Genomic DNA, 19,255 nt, shown 5'->3' with positions numbered 1-19,255 from the left:
GCCTTCTCCTGGGACAAGGTCAAATTGTCCACTACATGAGTCCAAATCTGCTGCAACCTGTCCAACACAGTATCCACACCAGGACAGTCCGAAGACTCAACCTGTCCTGAAGAGAAACGAGGATGGAACCCAGAATTGCAGAAAAATGGTGAAACCAAGGTAGCCGAGCTGGCCCGATTATTAAGGGCAAACTCAGCCAAAGGCAAAAAGGACACCCAGTCATCCTGATCGGCAGAAACAAAGCATCTCAGATAGGTTTCCAAGGTCTGATTGGTTCGTTCGGTCTGGCCATTAGTCTGAGGATGGAAAGCCGAGGAAAAAGACAAGTCAATGCCCATCCTACCACAAAAGGCTCGCCAAAACCTCGAAACAAACTGGGAACCTCTGTCAGAAACGATATTCTCTGGAATGCCATGCAAACGAACCACATGCTGGAAGAACAATGGCACCAAATCAGAGGAGGAAGGCAATTTAGACAAGGGTACCAGATGGACCATCTTAGAAAAGCGATCACAGACCACCCAAATGACTGACATCTTTTGAGAAACGGGAAGATCTGAAATAAAATCCATAGAGATATGTGTCCAAGGCCTCTTCGGGACCGGCAAGGGCAAAAGCAACCCACTGGCACGAGAACAGCAGGGCTTAGCCCGAGCACAAATCCCACAGGACTGCACAAAAGTACGCACATCCCGCGACAGAGATGGCCACCAAAAGGATCTAGCCACTAACTCTCTGGTACCAAAGATTCCAGGATGACCAGCCAACACAGAACAATCAACCTCAGAGATAACTTTATTCGTCCACCTATCAGGGACAAACAGTTTCTCCGCTGGACAACGATCAGGTTTATTAGCCTGAAATTTTTGCAGCACCCGCCGCAAATCAGGGGAGATGGCAGACACAATTACTCCCTCTTTGAGGATACCCGCCGGCTCAGATAAACTCGGAGAGTCGGGCACAAAGCTCCTAGACAGAGCATCCGCCTTCACATTTTTAGAGCCCGGAAGGTACGAAATCACAAAGTCAAAACGGGCAAAAAACAGCGACCAACGAGCCTGTCTAGGATTCAAACGCTTAGCAGACTCGAGATAAGTCAAGTTCTTATGATCAGTCAATACCACCACGCGATGCTTAGCTCCTTCAAGCTAATGACGCCACTCCTCGAATGCCCACTTCATGGCCAGCAACTCTCGGTTGCCCACATCATAATTTCGCTCAGCAGGCAAAAACTTCCTGGAAAAAAAAGCGCATGGTTTCATCACTGAGCAATCAGAACCTCTCTGCGACAAAACAGCCCCTGCTCCAATCTCAGAAGCATCAACCTCGACCTGGAACGGAAGAGAAACATCTGGTTGACACAACACAGGGGCAGAAGAAAAACGACGCTTCAACTCTTGAAAAGCTTCCACAGCAGCAGAAGACCAATTGACCAAATCAGCACCCTTCTTGGTCAAATCGGTCAATGGTTTGGCAATACTAGAAAAATTGCAGATGAAGCGACGATAAAAATTAGCAAAGCCCAGGAACTTTTGCAGACTTTTCAGAGATGTCGGCTGAGTCCAATCATGGATGGCTTGGACCTTAAAGGATCCATCTCGATAGTAGAAGGGGAAAAGATGAACCCCAAAAATGAAACCTTCTGCACACCAAAGAGACACTTTGATCCTTTCACAAACAAAGAATTAGCACGCAGGACCTGAAAAACCGTTCTGACCTGCTTCACATGAGACTCCCAATCATCCGAGAAGATCAAAATGTCATCCAAGTACACAATCAGGAATTTATCCAGGTACTCTCGGAAGATGTCATGCATAAAGGACTGAAACACTGATGGAGCATTGGCAAGTCCGAATGGCATCACTAGATACTCAAAATGACCCTCGGGCGTATTAAATGCAGTTTTCCATTCATCGCCTCGCCTGATTCGCACCAGATTATACGCACCACGAAGATCTATCTTGGTGAACCAACTAGCCCCCTTAATCCGAGCAAACAAATCAGATAACAATGGCAAGGGGTACTGAAATTTAACAGTGATCTTATTAAGAAGGCGGTAATCTATACAAGGTCTCAGCGAACCATCCTTCTTGGCTACAAAAAAGAACCCTGCTCCTAATGGCGACGATGACGGGCGAATATGACCCTTCTCCAGGGATTCCTTCACATAACTGCGCATAGCGGTGTGCTCAGGCACGGATAAATTAAACAGTCGACCTTTTGGGAATTTACTACCAGGAATCAAATTGATAGCACAATCACAATCCCTATGCGGAGGTAGGGCATCGGACTTGGGCTCATCAAATACATCCCGGTAATCAGACAAGAACTCTGGAACCTCAGAAGGGGTGGATGACGAAATTGACAGAAATGGAACATCACCATGTACCCCCTGACAACCCCAGCTGGACACCGACATGGATTTCCAATCCAATACTGGATTATGGGCTTGTAGCCATGGCAACCCCAACACGACCACATCATGCAGATTATGCAACACCAGAAAGCGAATAACCTCCTGATGTGCAGGAGCCATGCACATGGTCAGCTGGGTCCAGTATTGAGGCTTATTCTTGGCCAAAGGCGTAGCATCAATTCCTCTCAATGGAATAGGACACTGCAAGGGCTCCAAGAAAAACCCACAACGCTTAGCATATTCCAAGTCCATCAAATTCAGGGCAGCGCCTGAATCCACAAACGCCATGACAGAATACGATGACAAAGAGCAGATCAAGGTAACGGACAGAAGAAATTTTGACTGTACTGTACCAATGGTGGCAGACCTAGCGAACCGCTTAGTGCGCTTAGGACAATCAGAGATAGCATGAGTGGAATCACCACAGTAGAAACACAGCCCATTCAGACGTCTGTGTTCTTGCCGTTCAACTCTGGTCATAGTCCTATCGCACTGCATAGGCTCAGGTTTAATCTCAGGTAATACCGCCAAATGGTGCACAGATTTACGCTCACGCAAGCGTCGACCGATCTGAATGGCCAAAGACATAGACTCATTCAAACCAGCAGGCATAGGAAATCCCACCATGACATCCTTAAGGGCTTCAGAGAGACCCTTTCTGAATATAGCTGTCAGCGCAGATTCATTCCATTGAGTGAGCACGGACCACTTTCTAAATTTCTGGCAATATACCTCTATCTCATCCTGAGCCTGACAAAGAGCCAGCAAATTTTTTTCTGCCTGATCCACTGAATTAGGCTCATCGTACAGCAATCCAAGCGCCAGGAAAAACGCATCGATATTACTTAATGCAGGATCTCCTGACGCAAGAGAAAATGCCCAGTCCTGAGGGTCGCCACGCAAAAAAGAAATGACGATCCTAACCTGTTGAACTGGGTCACCAGAGGAGCGAGGTTTCAAAGCCAGAAATAGTTTACAATTATTTTTGAAACTCAGAAATTTAGTTCCATCTCCAAAAAACAAATCTGGAATAGGAATTCTCGGTTCTAACAAAGAATTCTGAACCACAAAATCTTGAATATTTTGAACTCTTGCCGTGAGCTGATCCACACATGAAGACAGACCTTTAATGTCCATTGCTACACCTGTGTCCTGAACCACCCAAATGTCTAGGGGAAAAAAAAGGCAAAACACAGTGCAAAGAAAAAAAAATGGTCTCAGAACTTCTTTTTTCCCTCTATTGAGAATCATTAGCACGTATGGCTTCCTGTACTGTTGTGATAGGCAATTCAGTATCACAATGGACATAGCGGTCAGAGCACATACAGTGATCTGACAATAACCCAAAATAATAGAACGAGCTCTGAGACGTGGGAACTCTGCAGACCGCAATCCCTAATCCTCTCCAAACAACACTAGAGGCAGCCGTGGATTGCGCCTAACTCTGCCTATGCAACTCGGCACAGCCTGAGAAACTAACTAGCCTGAAGATAGAAAATAAGCCTACCTTGCCTCAGAGAAATACCCCAAAGGAAAAGGCAGCCCCCCACATATAATGACTGTGAGTAAGATGAAAAGACAAACGTAGGGATGAAATAGATTCAGCAAAGTGAGGCCCGACTTTCTTAACAGAGCGAGGATAGGAAAGATAACTTTGCGGTCTACACAAAACCCTAAAGAAAACCACGCAAAGGGGGCAAAAAGACCCTCCGTACCGAACTAACGGCACGGAGGTACACCCTTTGTGTCCCAGAGCTTCCAGCAAAACAATTAGACAAGCTGGACAGAAAAAATTGCAAACAAATAGCAAAGAAGAACTTAGCTATGCAGAGCAGCAGGCCACAGGAATGATCCAGGGAAAAACAAGTCCAACACTGGAACATTGACAGGAAGCATGGATCAAAGCATTAGGTGGAGTTAAGTAGAGAAGCACCTAACGACCTCACCAGATCACCTGAGGGAGGAAACTCAGAAGCCGCAGTACCACTTTCCTCCACAAACGGAAACTCCCAGAGAGAATCAGCCAAAGTACCACATGTGACCACAGGAGGGAGCTCTGCCACAGAATTCACAACAGCAGGCGTCACATTGCATTTGCAGAGCCCCTGATGTAGCTAAACAGTAGAAACCCCCCCCACAAGTGACCCCATATTGGAAACTAGACACCCCAAGGAACTTATATAGATGTGTTCTGAAAACTGAACACCCAAGTGTTTCACTACAGTTTATAACACAGAGCCGTGAAAATAAAAAAATAAAAAAAATTTCCACAAAAAATATTTTTTAGCCACCGGTTTTGTATTTTCCCAAGGAGAATAGGAGAAATTGGACCTCAAAAGTTGTTGTTGCTGTCGTCCAATTTGTCCTGAGTACGCTGATACCCCATATGTTGGAGTAAACCCCTGTTTGGGCGCACGGCAGAGCTCGGAAGGGAAGGAGCACTGTTTTACTTTTTCAACGCAGAATTGGCTGGAATTGAGATAAGACACCATGTCGCGTTTGGAGAGCCCCTGACGTGCCTAAACAGTGGAAACCCCCCAATTCTAACTGAAACCCTAACCCAAACACACCCCTAACCCTAATCCCAACCATAACCCTAACTACACCTCTAACCCTAATCCAAACCGTAAATGTAATCCAAACCCTAACTTTAGCCCCAACCCTAACTTTAGCCCCAATCCTAACCCTAACTTTAGCCCCAACCCTAGCCCTAACTTTAGCCGCAACCCTAACCGAAACTTTAGCCCCAACCCTAACTGTAGCCGCAACCCTAACTTTAGCCCCAACCCTACCTTTAGCCCGAACCCTAATAGGAAGGGATAATGGAAATAAATATATATTTTTTATTTTATTATTTTTCCCTAACTAAGGGGGTGATGAAGGGGGGTTTGATTTACTTTTATAGTGGTTTTTTTTTATTTTTTTTATTGGTAGCTGTCACACACTAAAAGACGCTTTTTATTGCAAAGAATAGTTTTTGCGTCTCCACATTTTGAGAGCTATAATTTTTCCATATTTTGGTCCACAGAGTCATGTGAGGTCTTGTTTTTTGCGTGATGAGTTGACGTTTTTATTGGTACCATTTTCGGGCATGTGACATTTTTTGATCGCTTTTTATTCCGATTTTTGTGAGGCAGAATGACCAAAAACCATGAATTTCTTTTGGGGGAAGGGGGAGCGCTTATACCGTTCCACGTTTGGTAAAATTGATAAAGCCGTTTTATTCTTCGGGTCAGAACGATACCTCATTTATATCTTTTTTATGTTTTGGCGCTTTTATACGATAAAATCTATTTTATAAAAAAATTAATTATTTTTGCATTGCTTTATTCTGAGGACTAGAACTTTTTTATTTTTTCGCTGATGATGCTGTATGGCGGCTCGTTTTTTGAGGGGCAAGATTACGTTTTCAGCGGTATCATGGTTATTTATATCCATCTTTTTGATCGTGTGTTATTCCACATTTTGTTTGGCGGTATGATAATAAAGAGTAGTTTTTAGCCTCGTTTTTTTTTTACGGTGTTCACTGAAGGGGTTAACTAGTGGGACAGTTTTATAGGTCGGGTCGTTACGGACGCGGCGATACTAAACATGTCTACTTTTATTGTTTTTTTTTATTTAGCTAAAGAAATGTATTTATTAGAATAATTTTTTTTTCTTTATTTAGGAATTTTTTTTTCTTACACATGTAAATATTTTTTTTTACTTTTTTACATTGCCCCAGGGGGGACATCACAGTATAGTGACAGATCGCTGATCTGACACTTTGCAATGCACTGTGTAAGATCAGCGATCTGACAGGCACTGCAGGGAGGCTTCCCGGCACCTGCTCTGAGCAGGTGCTTGAAAGCCACCTCCCTGCAGGACCCGGAAGAAGCCCCGCAGCCATTTTGGATCATATCGCGTTGTACCGAGGGTCTCAGGGAAGCACACAGGTAGCCCCCTCCATGCGCAATGCTTCCCTATGCCACCGGAACGCTGTGATCATGTTTGATCGCAATGTTCCAGGGGTTAATGTGCCAGGAGAGGTCCGTGACCTCTCCTGGCACATAGTGCCGGATGTCAGCTGTGATAGTCAGCTGATACCCGGCCGCGATCCCCCCGTGAGCGCGGCTGATCGCGTTAGACGTACTATCCCATCGGTGGTCATACTGGCCCATACTACCTTGACGGGATAGTATATCTAATGTCAGAAAGGGGTTAATATCAAATGATTGGTTGAAAAATGTAATAAGCAGTAAACTGCTAAATTGCAGATTATCTACAAGAACTATCTGACAATACTGCTTTTATGAAGATGGGAATAACCTTTTAATATTCACCTTAAATAGGTAGTTATAAAAGGAGAAGAAACTTACCGTATATACTAGTGTACAAGCCGAGTTTTTCAGCACATTTTTTGTGCTGAAAATGCTCCCCTCGGCTTATACACGAGTCATTATCCCCTGAAGATGGCGGGGAAGGGGGATCGGTGGAGCAGTGGGTGACAGGAGGTAGAAGCCGGCTACAGCAGATAAAGCCTGAGCCCGCTGCCAAAAAGAAATGAATATTCACTGCACTTGCAGTGAACATTCATTTCTCCTATAGAGCACGCACAGTGTCAGCAGCAGTCGCCGGCTTCAAAGCAGCTGCCGGGCTCTCACGGGTGCCCGCTCATTAAGATAATGAATATTCATCTCTCTCCACTCCCATAGGCATGGAGAGAGGAGAATATTCATTATTTTAATGAACGTTGACATGTGATTGCTCGGTCACAGTAGCTGCTGGCACTGGAACTAGATGCTGCGAGGGTGTGCAGGGATGGTAAGTAGGATGTTTTGGTTTTTTTAATGCTTTTCTCATGGGGCCATACATACAAGGATGGGGATGAGGAACCATGCAGACAAGGATGGGAATAAAGAGCCATGCATACATGGTTGGGAATAAGGAGCCATGCATACATGGTTGGAAATAAGGAGCCATGCATACAAGGATAGAAATAAGGAGCCAAGCAGACAAGGATGGGAATAAGGAGTCATGCATACAAGAATAAGATAAGTAGCCATGCAGACATGGATGGGAATAAAAAGCCATACAGAAAAGGGTGGTGTCACAGATCCCACCGCTGCCACCAATTGTCAAGGATCCCTTTCCGTGGTGTCACTAATTTGTCACATACTCGCTCTCAGCACGTGACTTGGGGGTTGTGCCTGCAAAGGTAAAAAACTCTTGCTCTCCTCTCTCAGTCCAGCATTCAACTTCTGTCCTATGCTGTAATGGGAGCATAAATCACACACCGACCCAGGCCACACACCCGCTCATACACGCTGCCACCTCTCACCGAATACACGGGCGATGAGTCCCGGAAATATTACTAATAATGTCTACCACTCATAAGGCTCACACACCTTAGGCTATGGATTCGTTAGAACATTCAAGGTTCAACTTGTTAAAAATTTTATACTTTAATACAAAATGGTTCAGTGCTTACAGTAAAGAAAAGGGTATAAAAAATGATAATAAAAAGACATACAACTATGCAAAACAGTATAAAATAAATAGGAGAAAACTTACAGAAATCATCTAACTTTGTAGTCTGCTTTCTGCTCCCTGAGGGGGGATGAATACGGAGTTGGTGGAACACATCAGCTTCCCTCACATGTGAACACGATTCTATGTATACAGGCCTAATTTATAGCTTTACTCTGGGAGGTAAGATTTCCAGACCAGCCCCTCGGGTTAATATAATTGCTTGTTTTTTGATTGGACCGTGGCTGTTCCCCACCCCTCCCCCCAGTGAATATATTATATGCTCTGAGATTCCCTGTGTAAAAGTTCTCACAAATAGATGGTGTCAGGCTGTAATTGACATCTCTCTTCAAAGAGCTAGGAGGTGTCAAATGTTTCCCTTTTTCTTGGTTCCCAGCACGACCTCCTAGCGAGAGTGGAGACAGTAGTCTGCCTTCTCAAGATATGTATGCTGTACCCTCTGTGAGGCCTGCAGTTTCAGGACAGATGGTCAACTACTGCTAGTTACACATATAACCCTAGACATACAGTTGTGGCCAAACGTATTGACACCCCTGCAATTCTGTCAGATAATACTCAGTTTCTTCCTGAAAATGATTGCAATCACAAATTCTTTGGTATTATTATCTTCATTTAATTTGTCTTAAATGAAAAAACACAAAAGAGAATGAAGCAAAAAGCAAAACATTGATAATTTCACACAAAACTCCAAAAATGGGCCAGACAAAAGTATTGGCACCCTCAGCCTAATACTTGGTTGCACAACCTTTAGCCAAAATAACTGCGACCAACCGCTTCCGGTAACAATCAATGAGTTTCTTACAACGCTCTGCTGGAATTTTAGACCATTCTTCTTTGGCAAACTGCTCCAGGTCCCTGATATTTGAAGGGTGCCTTCTCCAAACTGCCATTTTTAGATCTCTCCACAGGTGTTCTATGGGAGTCAGGTCTGGACTCATTGCTGGCCACCTTAGAAGTCTGCTGCAAAATTTGTTGGTAGTCTTCAGACTTCATAATGCCATGCACACGGTCAAGCAGTCCAGTCCCAGAGGCAACAAAGCAACCCCAAAACATCAGGTAACCTCCGCCATGTTTGACTGTAGGGACCGCGTTCTTTTCTTTGAATGCCTCTTTTTTTTCTCCTGTAAACTCTATGTTGATACCTTTGCCCAAAAAGCTCTACTTTTGTCTCATCTGACCAAAGAACATTCTCCCAAAACGTTTTAGGCTTTTTCAGGTAAGTTTTGGAAAACTCCAGCCTGGCTTTTTATGTCTTGGGGTAAGAAGTGGGGTCTTCCTGGGTCTCCTACCATACAGTCCCTTTTCATTCAGACGCCGACAGATAGTACGGGTTGACACTGCTGTACCCTCGGACTGCAGGGCAGCTTGAACTTGTTTGGATGTTAGTCGAGGTTCTTTATCCAACATCCGCACAATCTTGCGTTGAAATCTCTTGTCAATTTTTCTTTCCATCCACATCTGGGGAGGTTAGCCACAGGCTTTAAACTTCTTGATGATACTGCGCACGGTAGACACAGGAACATTCAGGTCTTTGGAGATGGACTTGTAGCCTTGAGATTGCTCATGCTTCCTCACAATATGGTTTCTCAAGTCCTCAGACATTTCTTTGGTCTTCTTTCTTTTCTCCATGCTCAATGTAGTACACACAAGGACACAGGACAGTGGTTGAGTCAGCTTTAATCCATGTCAACTGGCTGCAAGTGTGATTTAGTTATTGCCAACACCTGTTAGGTGCCACAGGTAAGTTACAGGTGCTGTTAATTACACAAATTAGAGAAGCATCACATGATTTTTCGAAGAGTGCCAATACTTTTGTCCACCCCCTTTTTTATTATTTGGTGTGGAATTATATCCAATGTGGCTTTAGGACAATTCTTTTTGTGTTTTTTCATTGAAGACAAATTAAATGAAGAGAATAATAACAAAGAATTTGTGTTTGCAATCATTTCAGGAAGAAACCGAGTATTATCTGACAGAATTGCAGGGGTGTTAATACTTTTGGCCACAACTGTATGTCACTACGCACATATAGATATATACATATTTCACTACAGATGGGAATAAGGAGCCATGCAGACAAGGATGGGAATAAGGATGAGGAACCATGCATACCAGAAAAGGGGTTAGGGGACAATGCATACCCGGATTATATTCTAGTCAATAAGTTTTCCCAGTTTTTCGAGGCAAAATAAGGTGCCTCAGCCTACAATGGGTTGGCTTATACACAAGTACATACGGTATGTCCAATTAGTTGTCTATAAGATGCGAGAAACAGTGGTTCCCACCTTGGCAATCTCGCCATGTCATATTACAGAAGTCTATAAAAGAGAAGATTTTATGAAGCTTGATTTCTACCTTCTATCAAATGCAGAACTGAGTTGAGCTCCATCAGGGCCACGAGGAACAACGCCAACCCAAATCTGGTGTTTTTCAATGACGTGTGGGTTTTCCAGAGACACTGGAAAAGGGCTGAAAATTCAGAAAATACAACTGACCATCATACAATAATAAGCGAGAGCAGCTTGTACCATAAACACCATGAAAAAGACACATATACACAGACATTGTGTCCGCACATCAATGGTCTCCAACTTCACGCGACAATACAACTTCCACCATGTGTTAGTTGACTCACATCTGCATTTCCATGGTGAAGGAGCTGAGGGGGCACAAGGTCCCGCTGGTCAGAATAATGCTCCGTACTCCATATCTCACTAGGTCATTCATTGTGTAGCCAGGACTGAAGCACCAGTAGCTGAGCACCTTCCCTGCAGGATGGAAGAAAATAAGGTGGAAAAGGTAAAGCGACTACAATACCACTGATGCTAATGTATTGCTGTCCTCGGAGGAACATGAATAGTGAACTGCTCTGGGGCCACCTATCAGGAGGAAAAGGAGCCCAAAAAAAACTCTCCTACACATTATAAAATTCAACAGATCCTGCCAAAATCCCAAAGAAACAATATAAAGAAACGTTTGTGGGCTGTCCCCAATAAGCCTTTGTGGTAGTAACCTGAAACAGAGCATAGGAAGAGCTCTCACCTCCCTGCCTTCTGCTGTTACTCCAGATATCCCCACGAGGCTTCTTCCTCTGGCTGGTGTCTGGATGGATATGGACCTGAAAACAAGTAAAGAACATGGATGGAGATACTATGTACTCACCTTCACATAAATGAGAAACAGGTTTCAGAGCTGGGATCTTCCAACATTCCCTGTTTACACAGCGAGTGTCACAGAACAGCACAGAAGCTCAGCTACGCTACAGGTAGGTTGTCAATGAGCTTGCTGAAGGTTTACAACAGCAGGAGAATTGTGAATGCAGCCCTGGATACAGGCTATATGATTAGTACTATAATGTAATATATATACACCGTGATTCCACCAGCAGAATAGTGAGTGCAGCTCTGGAGTATAATACACAGGATGTAACTCAGGATCAGTACAGGATAAGTAATGTAATGTATGTACACAGTGACTGCACCAGCAGAATAGTGAGTGCAGCTCTGGAGTATAATACAGGATGTAACTCAGGATCAGTACAGGATAAGTAATGTAATGTATGTATGCAGTGACTCCACGAGCAGAATAGTGAGTGCAGCTCTGGAGTATAATTCAGGGTGTAACTAAGGATCAGTACAGTATGAGTAATATAATGTATGTACTCAGTAACTCCACAAGCAGAATAGCGAGTGCATTAATGTACACATTCATTATATATACATGTAATCTAAGTTAAAAAGATGGAAATATTGCCAAGTTTCATCACTGACCTTGTAGGATTTGGATATTTGAGGCTTCCTAGGTGGAGGAGCTGAGCCCTCGGGGATGTCAACATTAAATACAATCTGCATAACACAAAAAATATGTTATATAAAATCTGCAGCATTAAACCATGGCACAAATATCTATCAGAAGTATAGGAAAGCTGGGTAAAAATGCATGTGAAACGCCTAATAGAGGCCACATTGGCTTTTATTATCACCCATCTGTATAAAACAGCAAAGGGTTGAAAGCCAACCAAGATTTAGACAAAAAAAGGGGGTACCCACAAATTAATTAGTAAAAAGCATGAATATGAAGATACCACATGAAAGATGCCCCCTCCTATTCAGTTAATCAGAAATCCAATGGATCAATACACGACTCCATAGACCATTCCTATTCAGGACCACCTCCCTAGGCATTTCATCCCAGAGGGGAATCATCAGGGGAAAGGGCAGTCAATTAGTGATCTTGATAATAAAATGCTCTGCCATCATAGAGGCCTGGGACGAAACGCGTAGGGAGGTGGTCCTGAATAGGAATGGTCTATGGAGTTGTGTATTGATCCATTGGATTTCTAATTAACTGAATAGGAGGGTGTATCTTTCATGTGGTATCTTTCATCATTTGGTGAAAATGTTCCATATTGCTTCATTATGTACCCCCATTCATTTTTGCAAGCATATTATGGGTGATCATCAGTGGTACTGATTTGTTTCTCGTAATTAAGTATAGGTATGCTGGTACGGACAGTAGCATTAATATCTGTATTGGGTTTATGCATTTGGATCCCCTGCTGAGCTTAAGTAAAGCTCATTTAATTGTCTTAGGAGTACAGAGGACCAATCTGTGTGTAGTATTGCTGTTCTCTCTCTTGAACAATAATCAGTCTAACGTCTGATTAACTGTTGGTTAATGCACATGTTTGTTCTTATATGTTGTGTGTTTGTCATTTTAATAGATTAAATGCTATGTTTTAGGTCCCCTTTTTTATCACCCATCTGTCCTAAAGGCAGATATCCCTGAAATAAGAGAACGGCTCAAGATATTTTAATTGGTAGTAGAAAAAAATTTACCTGGATAATGTCAGACAACTTCTGAAGTCCCAGTGTGCTTGTAAAGACCCCAGAACCTGAAAACCAAAAATGTTCAAAACTCATTAAAACCTATTCACCAAATATTAATATGGGTAAGGCCCACATCAGAGGACTCCTTACTTCCGCCCACATGCTGTATGATCTGATCGAGCAACTCCAAGAGACTGGTTCTCGTTTCGTATGTGATCCCCGCAGAAGCGAAGAGCTCGAAGATGTAACTATACAAAGATGAGGAAATGAGAGGTATCAACTGAGCATTCACATTCTAAGCTAAACACACACATCTAGTGATACAGCACACAGGCATTGTATACGGGAGCGCCACGCTTATAGGTGCCTTCTCCCTCCATAATGATTAATGTCACTTATGAACGGAAATATACATAGGCATTCAGCCATCAAAACGGAGGCGGATGCGTGGGGAGACGCACTAGCGTCATCTCAGATTTATCTTCTAGTTATGGGTATCTAAATAAACATGCAGTAAAGTAGAGAAAAAAAACCCTTGGGAGAGCTAATGATATTGTCATTTAGCTGTGTGAAAAACAAACTGTCTGAATAGAATACTTACAGGTGCTTCTCAAAAATTAGAATATCATCAAAAAGTTAATTTATTTCAATACAAAAAGTGAAACTTATATTACATAGAGTCATTACAAACAGAGTGATCTATTTTTAGGGTTTAATTCTGTTAATGTTGATGATTACGGCTTGCAGCCAGTGAAAACCCAAAAGTAATTATCTCAGTAATTAGAATTAACAAAAAATACACCTGCTAAGGCTTCCAAAGTGTTTAAAAAGGTCCCTTAGTCTGTTTCAGTAGGCTCCACAATCATGGGGAAGACTGCTGACTTGACAGATGTCCAGAAGGCAGTCATTGACACACTCCACAAGGAGGGTAAATAACAAAAGGTCATTGATAAAGAAGCTGGCTGTTCACAGAGTTCTGTATCTAAGCATAGAAAGTTGAGTGGAAGGAAAAAGTGTGGTAGAAAAAGGTGCACAAGCAACCAGGATAATCGCAGCCTTTAAAGGATTGTTAAGAAAATGCCATTCAAAAATTTGGGGGAGATTCACATGGAGTGGACTGCTGGAGTCATTGCTTCAAGAGCCACCATACACAGACGTATCTAGGACATGGGCTATAAGTGTCGCATTCCTTGTGTCAAGCCATTCATGACCGATAGACAACGTCAGAAGCGTCTTACCTGGGCCAAGGAGAAAAAGAACTGGACTGTTGCTCAGATGTTCAAGGTATTGTTTTCAGAAGAAAGTAAATTTTACATTTCATTTGGAAATCAAAGTCCCAGAGTCTGGAGGAAGAGTGGAGAGGCCACAATCCAAACTGCTTGAGGTCTAGTGTGAAGTTTCCACAATCAGTGATGGTTTGGGAAGCCATGTCATCTGCTGGTGTAGATCCACTGTGCTTTATCAAGGCCAAAGTCAGCGCAGCTGTCTACCAGGAAATTTTTAGAGCACTTCATGCTTCCCTCTGCTGACAAACTTTTTGGAGATGGAAATTTCATTTTCCAGCAGGACTTGGCACCTGTCCACACTGCCAAAAGTACCAATACCTGGTATATAAACAACAGTATCACTGTGCTTGATTGGCCAGCAAACTCGCCTGAACTTAACCCCATAGAGAATCTATGGGGTATTTTCAAGAGGAGGATGACAAACACCTGACCCAACAATGCAGATGAGCTGAAGACTGCTATCAAAGCAACCTGGGCTTCCATAACACCTCTGCAGTGCCACATGCTGATCGCCTCCATGCCACACTGTATTGATTCAGTAATTGATGCAAAAGGAGCCCCGACCAAGAATTCAGTGCCTTTACTGAACATACATTTCAGTAAGCCAACATTTTGGATTTTAAAATCATTTTTCAAGTTGATGTTATAAAGTATTCTAATTTACTGAGATAACTTTTGGGTTTTCATTGGCTGTAAGCCATAATCATCAACATTAACAGAAATAAACACTTGAAATAGATCACTCTGTAATGACTCTACATACGGTAATTAATATAAGTTTCACTTTTTATATTGAAGAACTGAAACAAATTGACTTTTTGATGATATTCTAATTTTGTGAGAAGCACTTGTAGGTATGAGAAAGATGATAGATAGGGCAGATATCTATACAGTTAGTAGATGCTTAGATGTTAGTAGTTTCGCTTCTTTGTAGCATACATTTTGGAGGTAGTGGCTTCCTCCATTGTTTGCGAAGCATCCCTTATAAAATGCTATTTTTATTTAATGCTGGATTCTATTTCACTTTATAAATATCTTGGCTTTTGGCTAAGAAGAGGTACTGTAATTCCAATAGAAAAGTTTTCATAACTTTCCCAAAATCTTATGAAAAATCCTGCAGCACATACTGCATTGTACTACTGTACCAAATTTATTATATATTTTAGGACTCAGAACATTTTATATAGCACTCCAACAAAATGGACACCGACTCCACAGTCCTGCTTCCAGGTACACTTGCACAGAACATCTTGTAGAACTAAATACAGATCTTCTGTGGATGTCGTTTGCTCAAACCATTTAGTCTTTCATGTAATCCGAGACAGACTGGATGATGTGAGATCAGCACTTTATGGGGGCCGTATCATCACATCCAGGACTTGTTCTTCTTTATGCAGAAGATAGTTCTTAATGACATTGGCTGTATGTTTGGGGTTCCTTGTACTGCTGCGGCAGAATAAATTTGGAGCCAGACATGTCCCTGATGGTATTACATGATGGATAAGTATCTGCCTGTATTTCTCAATATTGAAGACACCATTAATCTTGACCAGATATACAACTCCATTTGCTGTAATGCAGCCCTAAACTTAGAGTATCCTCCACCGTGCTTCACAATTCCTGCTACAGACACTCATTATTGCACCGATCTACAGCAAACAAGCGGCCTTCTGTGTTACACCCACATATTGCACATTTTGACTTACCAGTCCAGAACACCTGCTGCCATTGTCTGCAGCCAAGTTCCTATACTTTCGTGTATAGTTGAGTCGTTTAACTTTTTTTGCAAGTTGATGCTATGGTATTAAGTAGGCAATTCTTCTGGCCAGACTTTCCCAAACAGCAGATAGGTGTACCTGGTCCCACTAGATGCTGCCAGGTCTGAGCTGATGGTACTGCTGGACATCTTCTAATTTCGAAGGGAATTAAGCATGAAGTGTCTTTCATCTGCTCTGCTGCACTAAGTTTCCTTGGCTGACCATACGGTCCTAAATGTTGCCCATTTTTTGTGGTCTTCACCGCTGATAAATACAGGCAGATACTTACCCACCATGTAATATCATCAAGGAGGCATCTGATTGGCTCCTATTTTCTTCTGCAGAAGGACAACATCTACAAACATACAGCCAATGTAATTAAGAAACATCTTCAGCGTAATGAAAAACAAGGAGTCCTGGAAGTGATGATACGGCCCCACAGAACCCTGATCTCACATCATCCAGTCTGTCTGGGATTACACAAGGAGACAGAAGGATTTGTACCAGTGACATCCACAGATTTGTGGTTAGTTCTCCAAGATGTTTGGAACAATCTCCCTGCTGAGATCCTTCAAAACCTGTGTGCAGGCGCATGCGCGGGACTTGGCTGAGTCGGACATGACCGGCTGAGCTCCGCATCCCAACGAGCCAATTTAACCCCACAAAGCACCAGGATCGCAGCGAAAACTACGGCTTAAGCGGGGACTCACCACAGGGCACCACAGGAGCGATTATGCCGAAGAAAGGGAGCGCAGGTCAGTCGGCAAACCGCACAATAGAGGAGCTCCTTCTAAACAGCAGCGTGGGCAAGATGGCCGCCGCAGCAGCTCCCTCCTCAGCCTCCCTCACAGCGGTAAGCAGCGGCGCTGAAATAGAGGAACCTAGCACAGCAGGGGAGGCAGTGGTTCCCACGGCAGCCTTAGTAAAGACATTACAAGAGACATTCCGCTCTGAGCTGAAATCAGTTATGCATAACGTTACCTCACAGATCCAGGAGATAATGCAGCGTACCTCCAACCTAGAAGATAAGATGGAGGCGGCAGTAGAGGCCCAGGAGGAGGACCAAGAGACCATTAATATCCACACTGAGCGCATAATGGATCAGGAGCTAAAGTGTGAGGACTTTGAGAACAGGTCCCGTAGAGGCAACATACGCATTAGAGGCCTCCCAGAGTCTATCATAGGTCTTAAAGACCCAGCTACAGCGCTGTTTAAAGCACTACTCCCAGATGTGGACACCACACTACTTCACATTACAAGGATCCACAGAGCCTTGGGCAGACCGAGAACATCTGAACTCCCCAGGGATGTTGTGCTTAAAATGCACTATGAAGAGTCAAGAGACCTAATCCTGTCAGCAACCAGAGAAATGTCCTCCCTACCTGGGCTGCCAAATTCAGTGCGACTTTTTGCTGATTTATCACCCTCTACGCTTGCGAGGAGAAGGTCACTTAAACCGGTCACAGCAGCACTTCAGGCATTAAATATCAAGTACCGATGGGAGTTCCAGTTTGCATTATTATTTACCCATGGAGGCGAGTCGTTTATATGCCGGTCCTTAGAGGAAGGAACAAAAGCTCTTGAACGCGCTGGAATACCAATCCTGGAAACCATACCTCCTCAACCGAGACGAAAATCGCGCCCGCAGAGAGAATGGACACAGACTCCTAGAACCAGGAGCCAGAATGCGCGGGTCACTTGAATCACTCCTAGGACCACATGGTGAACTCCTCCATGATTAGAGCTATAGTGCCATAGCTCTGGTGCCTACAATAGGCTCCCCTGGATAGTTAACAGCAGAGTCAGCCTGCTGTAGTTGAAAGTTAAAATTGCAGTTGGTTGTAACCTATATTCAGTATATGATCCATCCATACTTATTTTATAATTAGCAAGGGTTAGGCTGTTGGGCTCCAGTACATGCTGCCTGACTGGGCCGACTTCTGGGATTCCTTTTATTATGGGACCCCGGAACACTGCCTTAAAAGGGTATTTTACCCAAATGTTCAATTGTTCTTTGTCTAATGTCTTTGTCTCCCCTTGTGTTGTCTTTTCCCCTTCGTTTCTCTACAGATGTGAATATGCTCCACTGCTCTACTTATCTCTGACGCAACTTCCCGGCAAGTTGACGAGATCGGGCGATAGTCACTGGCGGATCATTAGCGGTAACAAATTTTACACCCATGTGTAGAGTATTGTCCCATAACGTACATGGGTTTAACTCACCCATGAAGCGTAAAAAGGCATTTCTAGACTATCACAAACACAAACCAGACTGTTGTGAATTCTGTGGCTGAATTCACTCCTGTGGTCACAAGTGGTACTGCAGCTTCTGAGCTTCCTCCCTCAGGTGTTCTGGTGAGCTCGTTAACTGCTTCATTACTTAACTCCGCCTGATGCTGCTATCCTTGCTCCTTGTCAATGTTTCAGTGTTGGATCTGAGCTTCTCCTGATTGTTCCTGTGACCTGCTGCTCTGTATAGCTAAGTGCTTTTTGCTTTTTTGTTGCTTTTTTTCTGTCCAGCTTGTCTTTTGTTTTGCTGGAAGCTCTGAGACGCAAAGGGTGTACCGCCGTGCCGTTAGTTCGGCACGGTGGTTTTTTTTTTGCCCCCTTTGCGTGGTTTTGCTTTAGGGTTTTTGGTAGACTGCAAAGTTCGCTTTACTGTCCTCGCTCTGTCCTAGAATATCGGGCCCCACTTTGCTGAATCTATTTCATCCCTACGTTTTGTCTTTTCATCTTACTCACAGTCATTATATGTGGGGGGCTGCCTTTTCCTTTGGGGAATTTCTCTGGGGCAAGTCAGGCCTATTTTTCTATCTTCAGGCTAGCTAGTTTCTTAGGCTGTGCCGAGTTGCCTAGGTAGTTGTTAGGCGCAATCCACAGCCGCTTTTAGTTGTGTTTAGGATAGGATCAGGTGTGCAGTCTACAGAGTTTCCACGTCTCAGAGCTCGTTCTTGTATTTTTGGTTATTTGTCAGATCACTGTGTGCGCTCTGATCGCTAAGCACACTGTGTTTCTGGATTGCCTTCATAACACCTGTCATTAGCAAACATAACAGTACAAGGAGCCCAACTAATGATTCTCAATAGAGGGAAAGAAAAAGTTCTGACATCATTTTTTTTTCTGCTCTGTGTTCACTTTTTTTTTTTTCCCCTAGACATTTGGGTGATTCTGGACACAGGTGTGGACATGGATATTCAGGGTCTGTGCTCTTCAATGGATAATCTCGTTATAAATGTACAAAAAATTCAAGATACTATTGATCAGAAATCTATGTTAGAACCAAGAATTCCTATTCCTGATTTGTTTTTTGGAGATAGAACTAAGTTTCTAAGTTTCAAAAATAATTGTAAGCTATTTCTGGCCTTGAAACCTCATTCTTCTGGTAATCCTATTCAACAGGTTTTGATTATTATTTCTTTTTTGCGCGGCGACCCTCAA

At 43.3% G+C, this 19,255-nt stretch overlaps 1 protein-coding gene across 6 annotated transcripts in view; it reads right to left on the bottom strand.

The window, feature by feature from the left end:
* RTEL1 (regulator of telomere elongation helicase 1) overlaps positions 1-19,255 on the bottom strand; it is a 201,596-nt gene that overhangs the window by 111,870 nt on the left and 70,471 nt on the right. For all 6 annotated transcript variants that reach the window (XM_069751061.1, XM_069751063.1, XM_069751062.1 and 3 more), the window contains 6 exons: positions 12,925-13,022; positions 12,784-12,839; positions 11,716-11,790; positions 10,988-11,063; positions 10,581-10,713; positions 10,301-10,414 (listed from right to left, as the gene is read on the bottom strand). In XM_069751061.1, coding sequence (XP_069607162.1) covers positions 10,301-10,414; positions 10,581-10,713; positions 10,988-11,063; positions 11,716-11,790; positions 12,784-12,839; positions 12,925-13,022 — 552 coding nt within the window. The remainder of the gene's footprint in view (positions 1-10,300; positions 10,415-10,580; positions 10,714-10,987; positions 11,064-11,715; positions 11,791-12,783; positions 12,840-12,924; positions 13,023-19,255) is intronic.

Source organism: Ranitomeya imitator, chromosome 2, assembly GCF_032444005.1.
Source record: "Ranitomeya imitator isolate aRanImi1 chromosome 2, aRanImi1.pri, whole genome shotgun sequence".
NCBI lineage: Eukaryota > Metazoa > Chordata > Amphibia > Anura > Dendrobatidae > Ranitomeya > Ranitomeya imitator.
The sequence above is the reverse complement of the archived record's forward strand: the minus strand, read 5'-3'. Positions and strand labels throughout refer to the sequence as shown.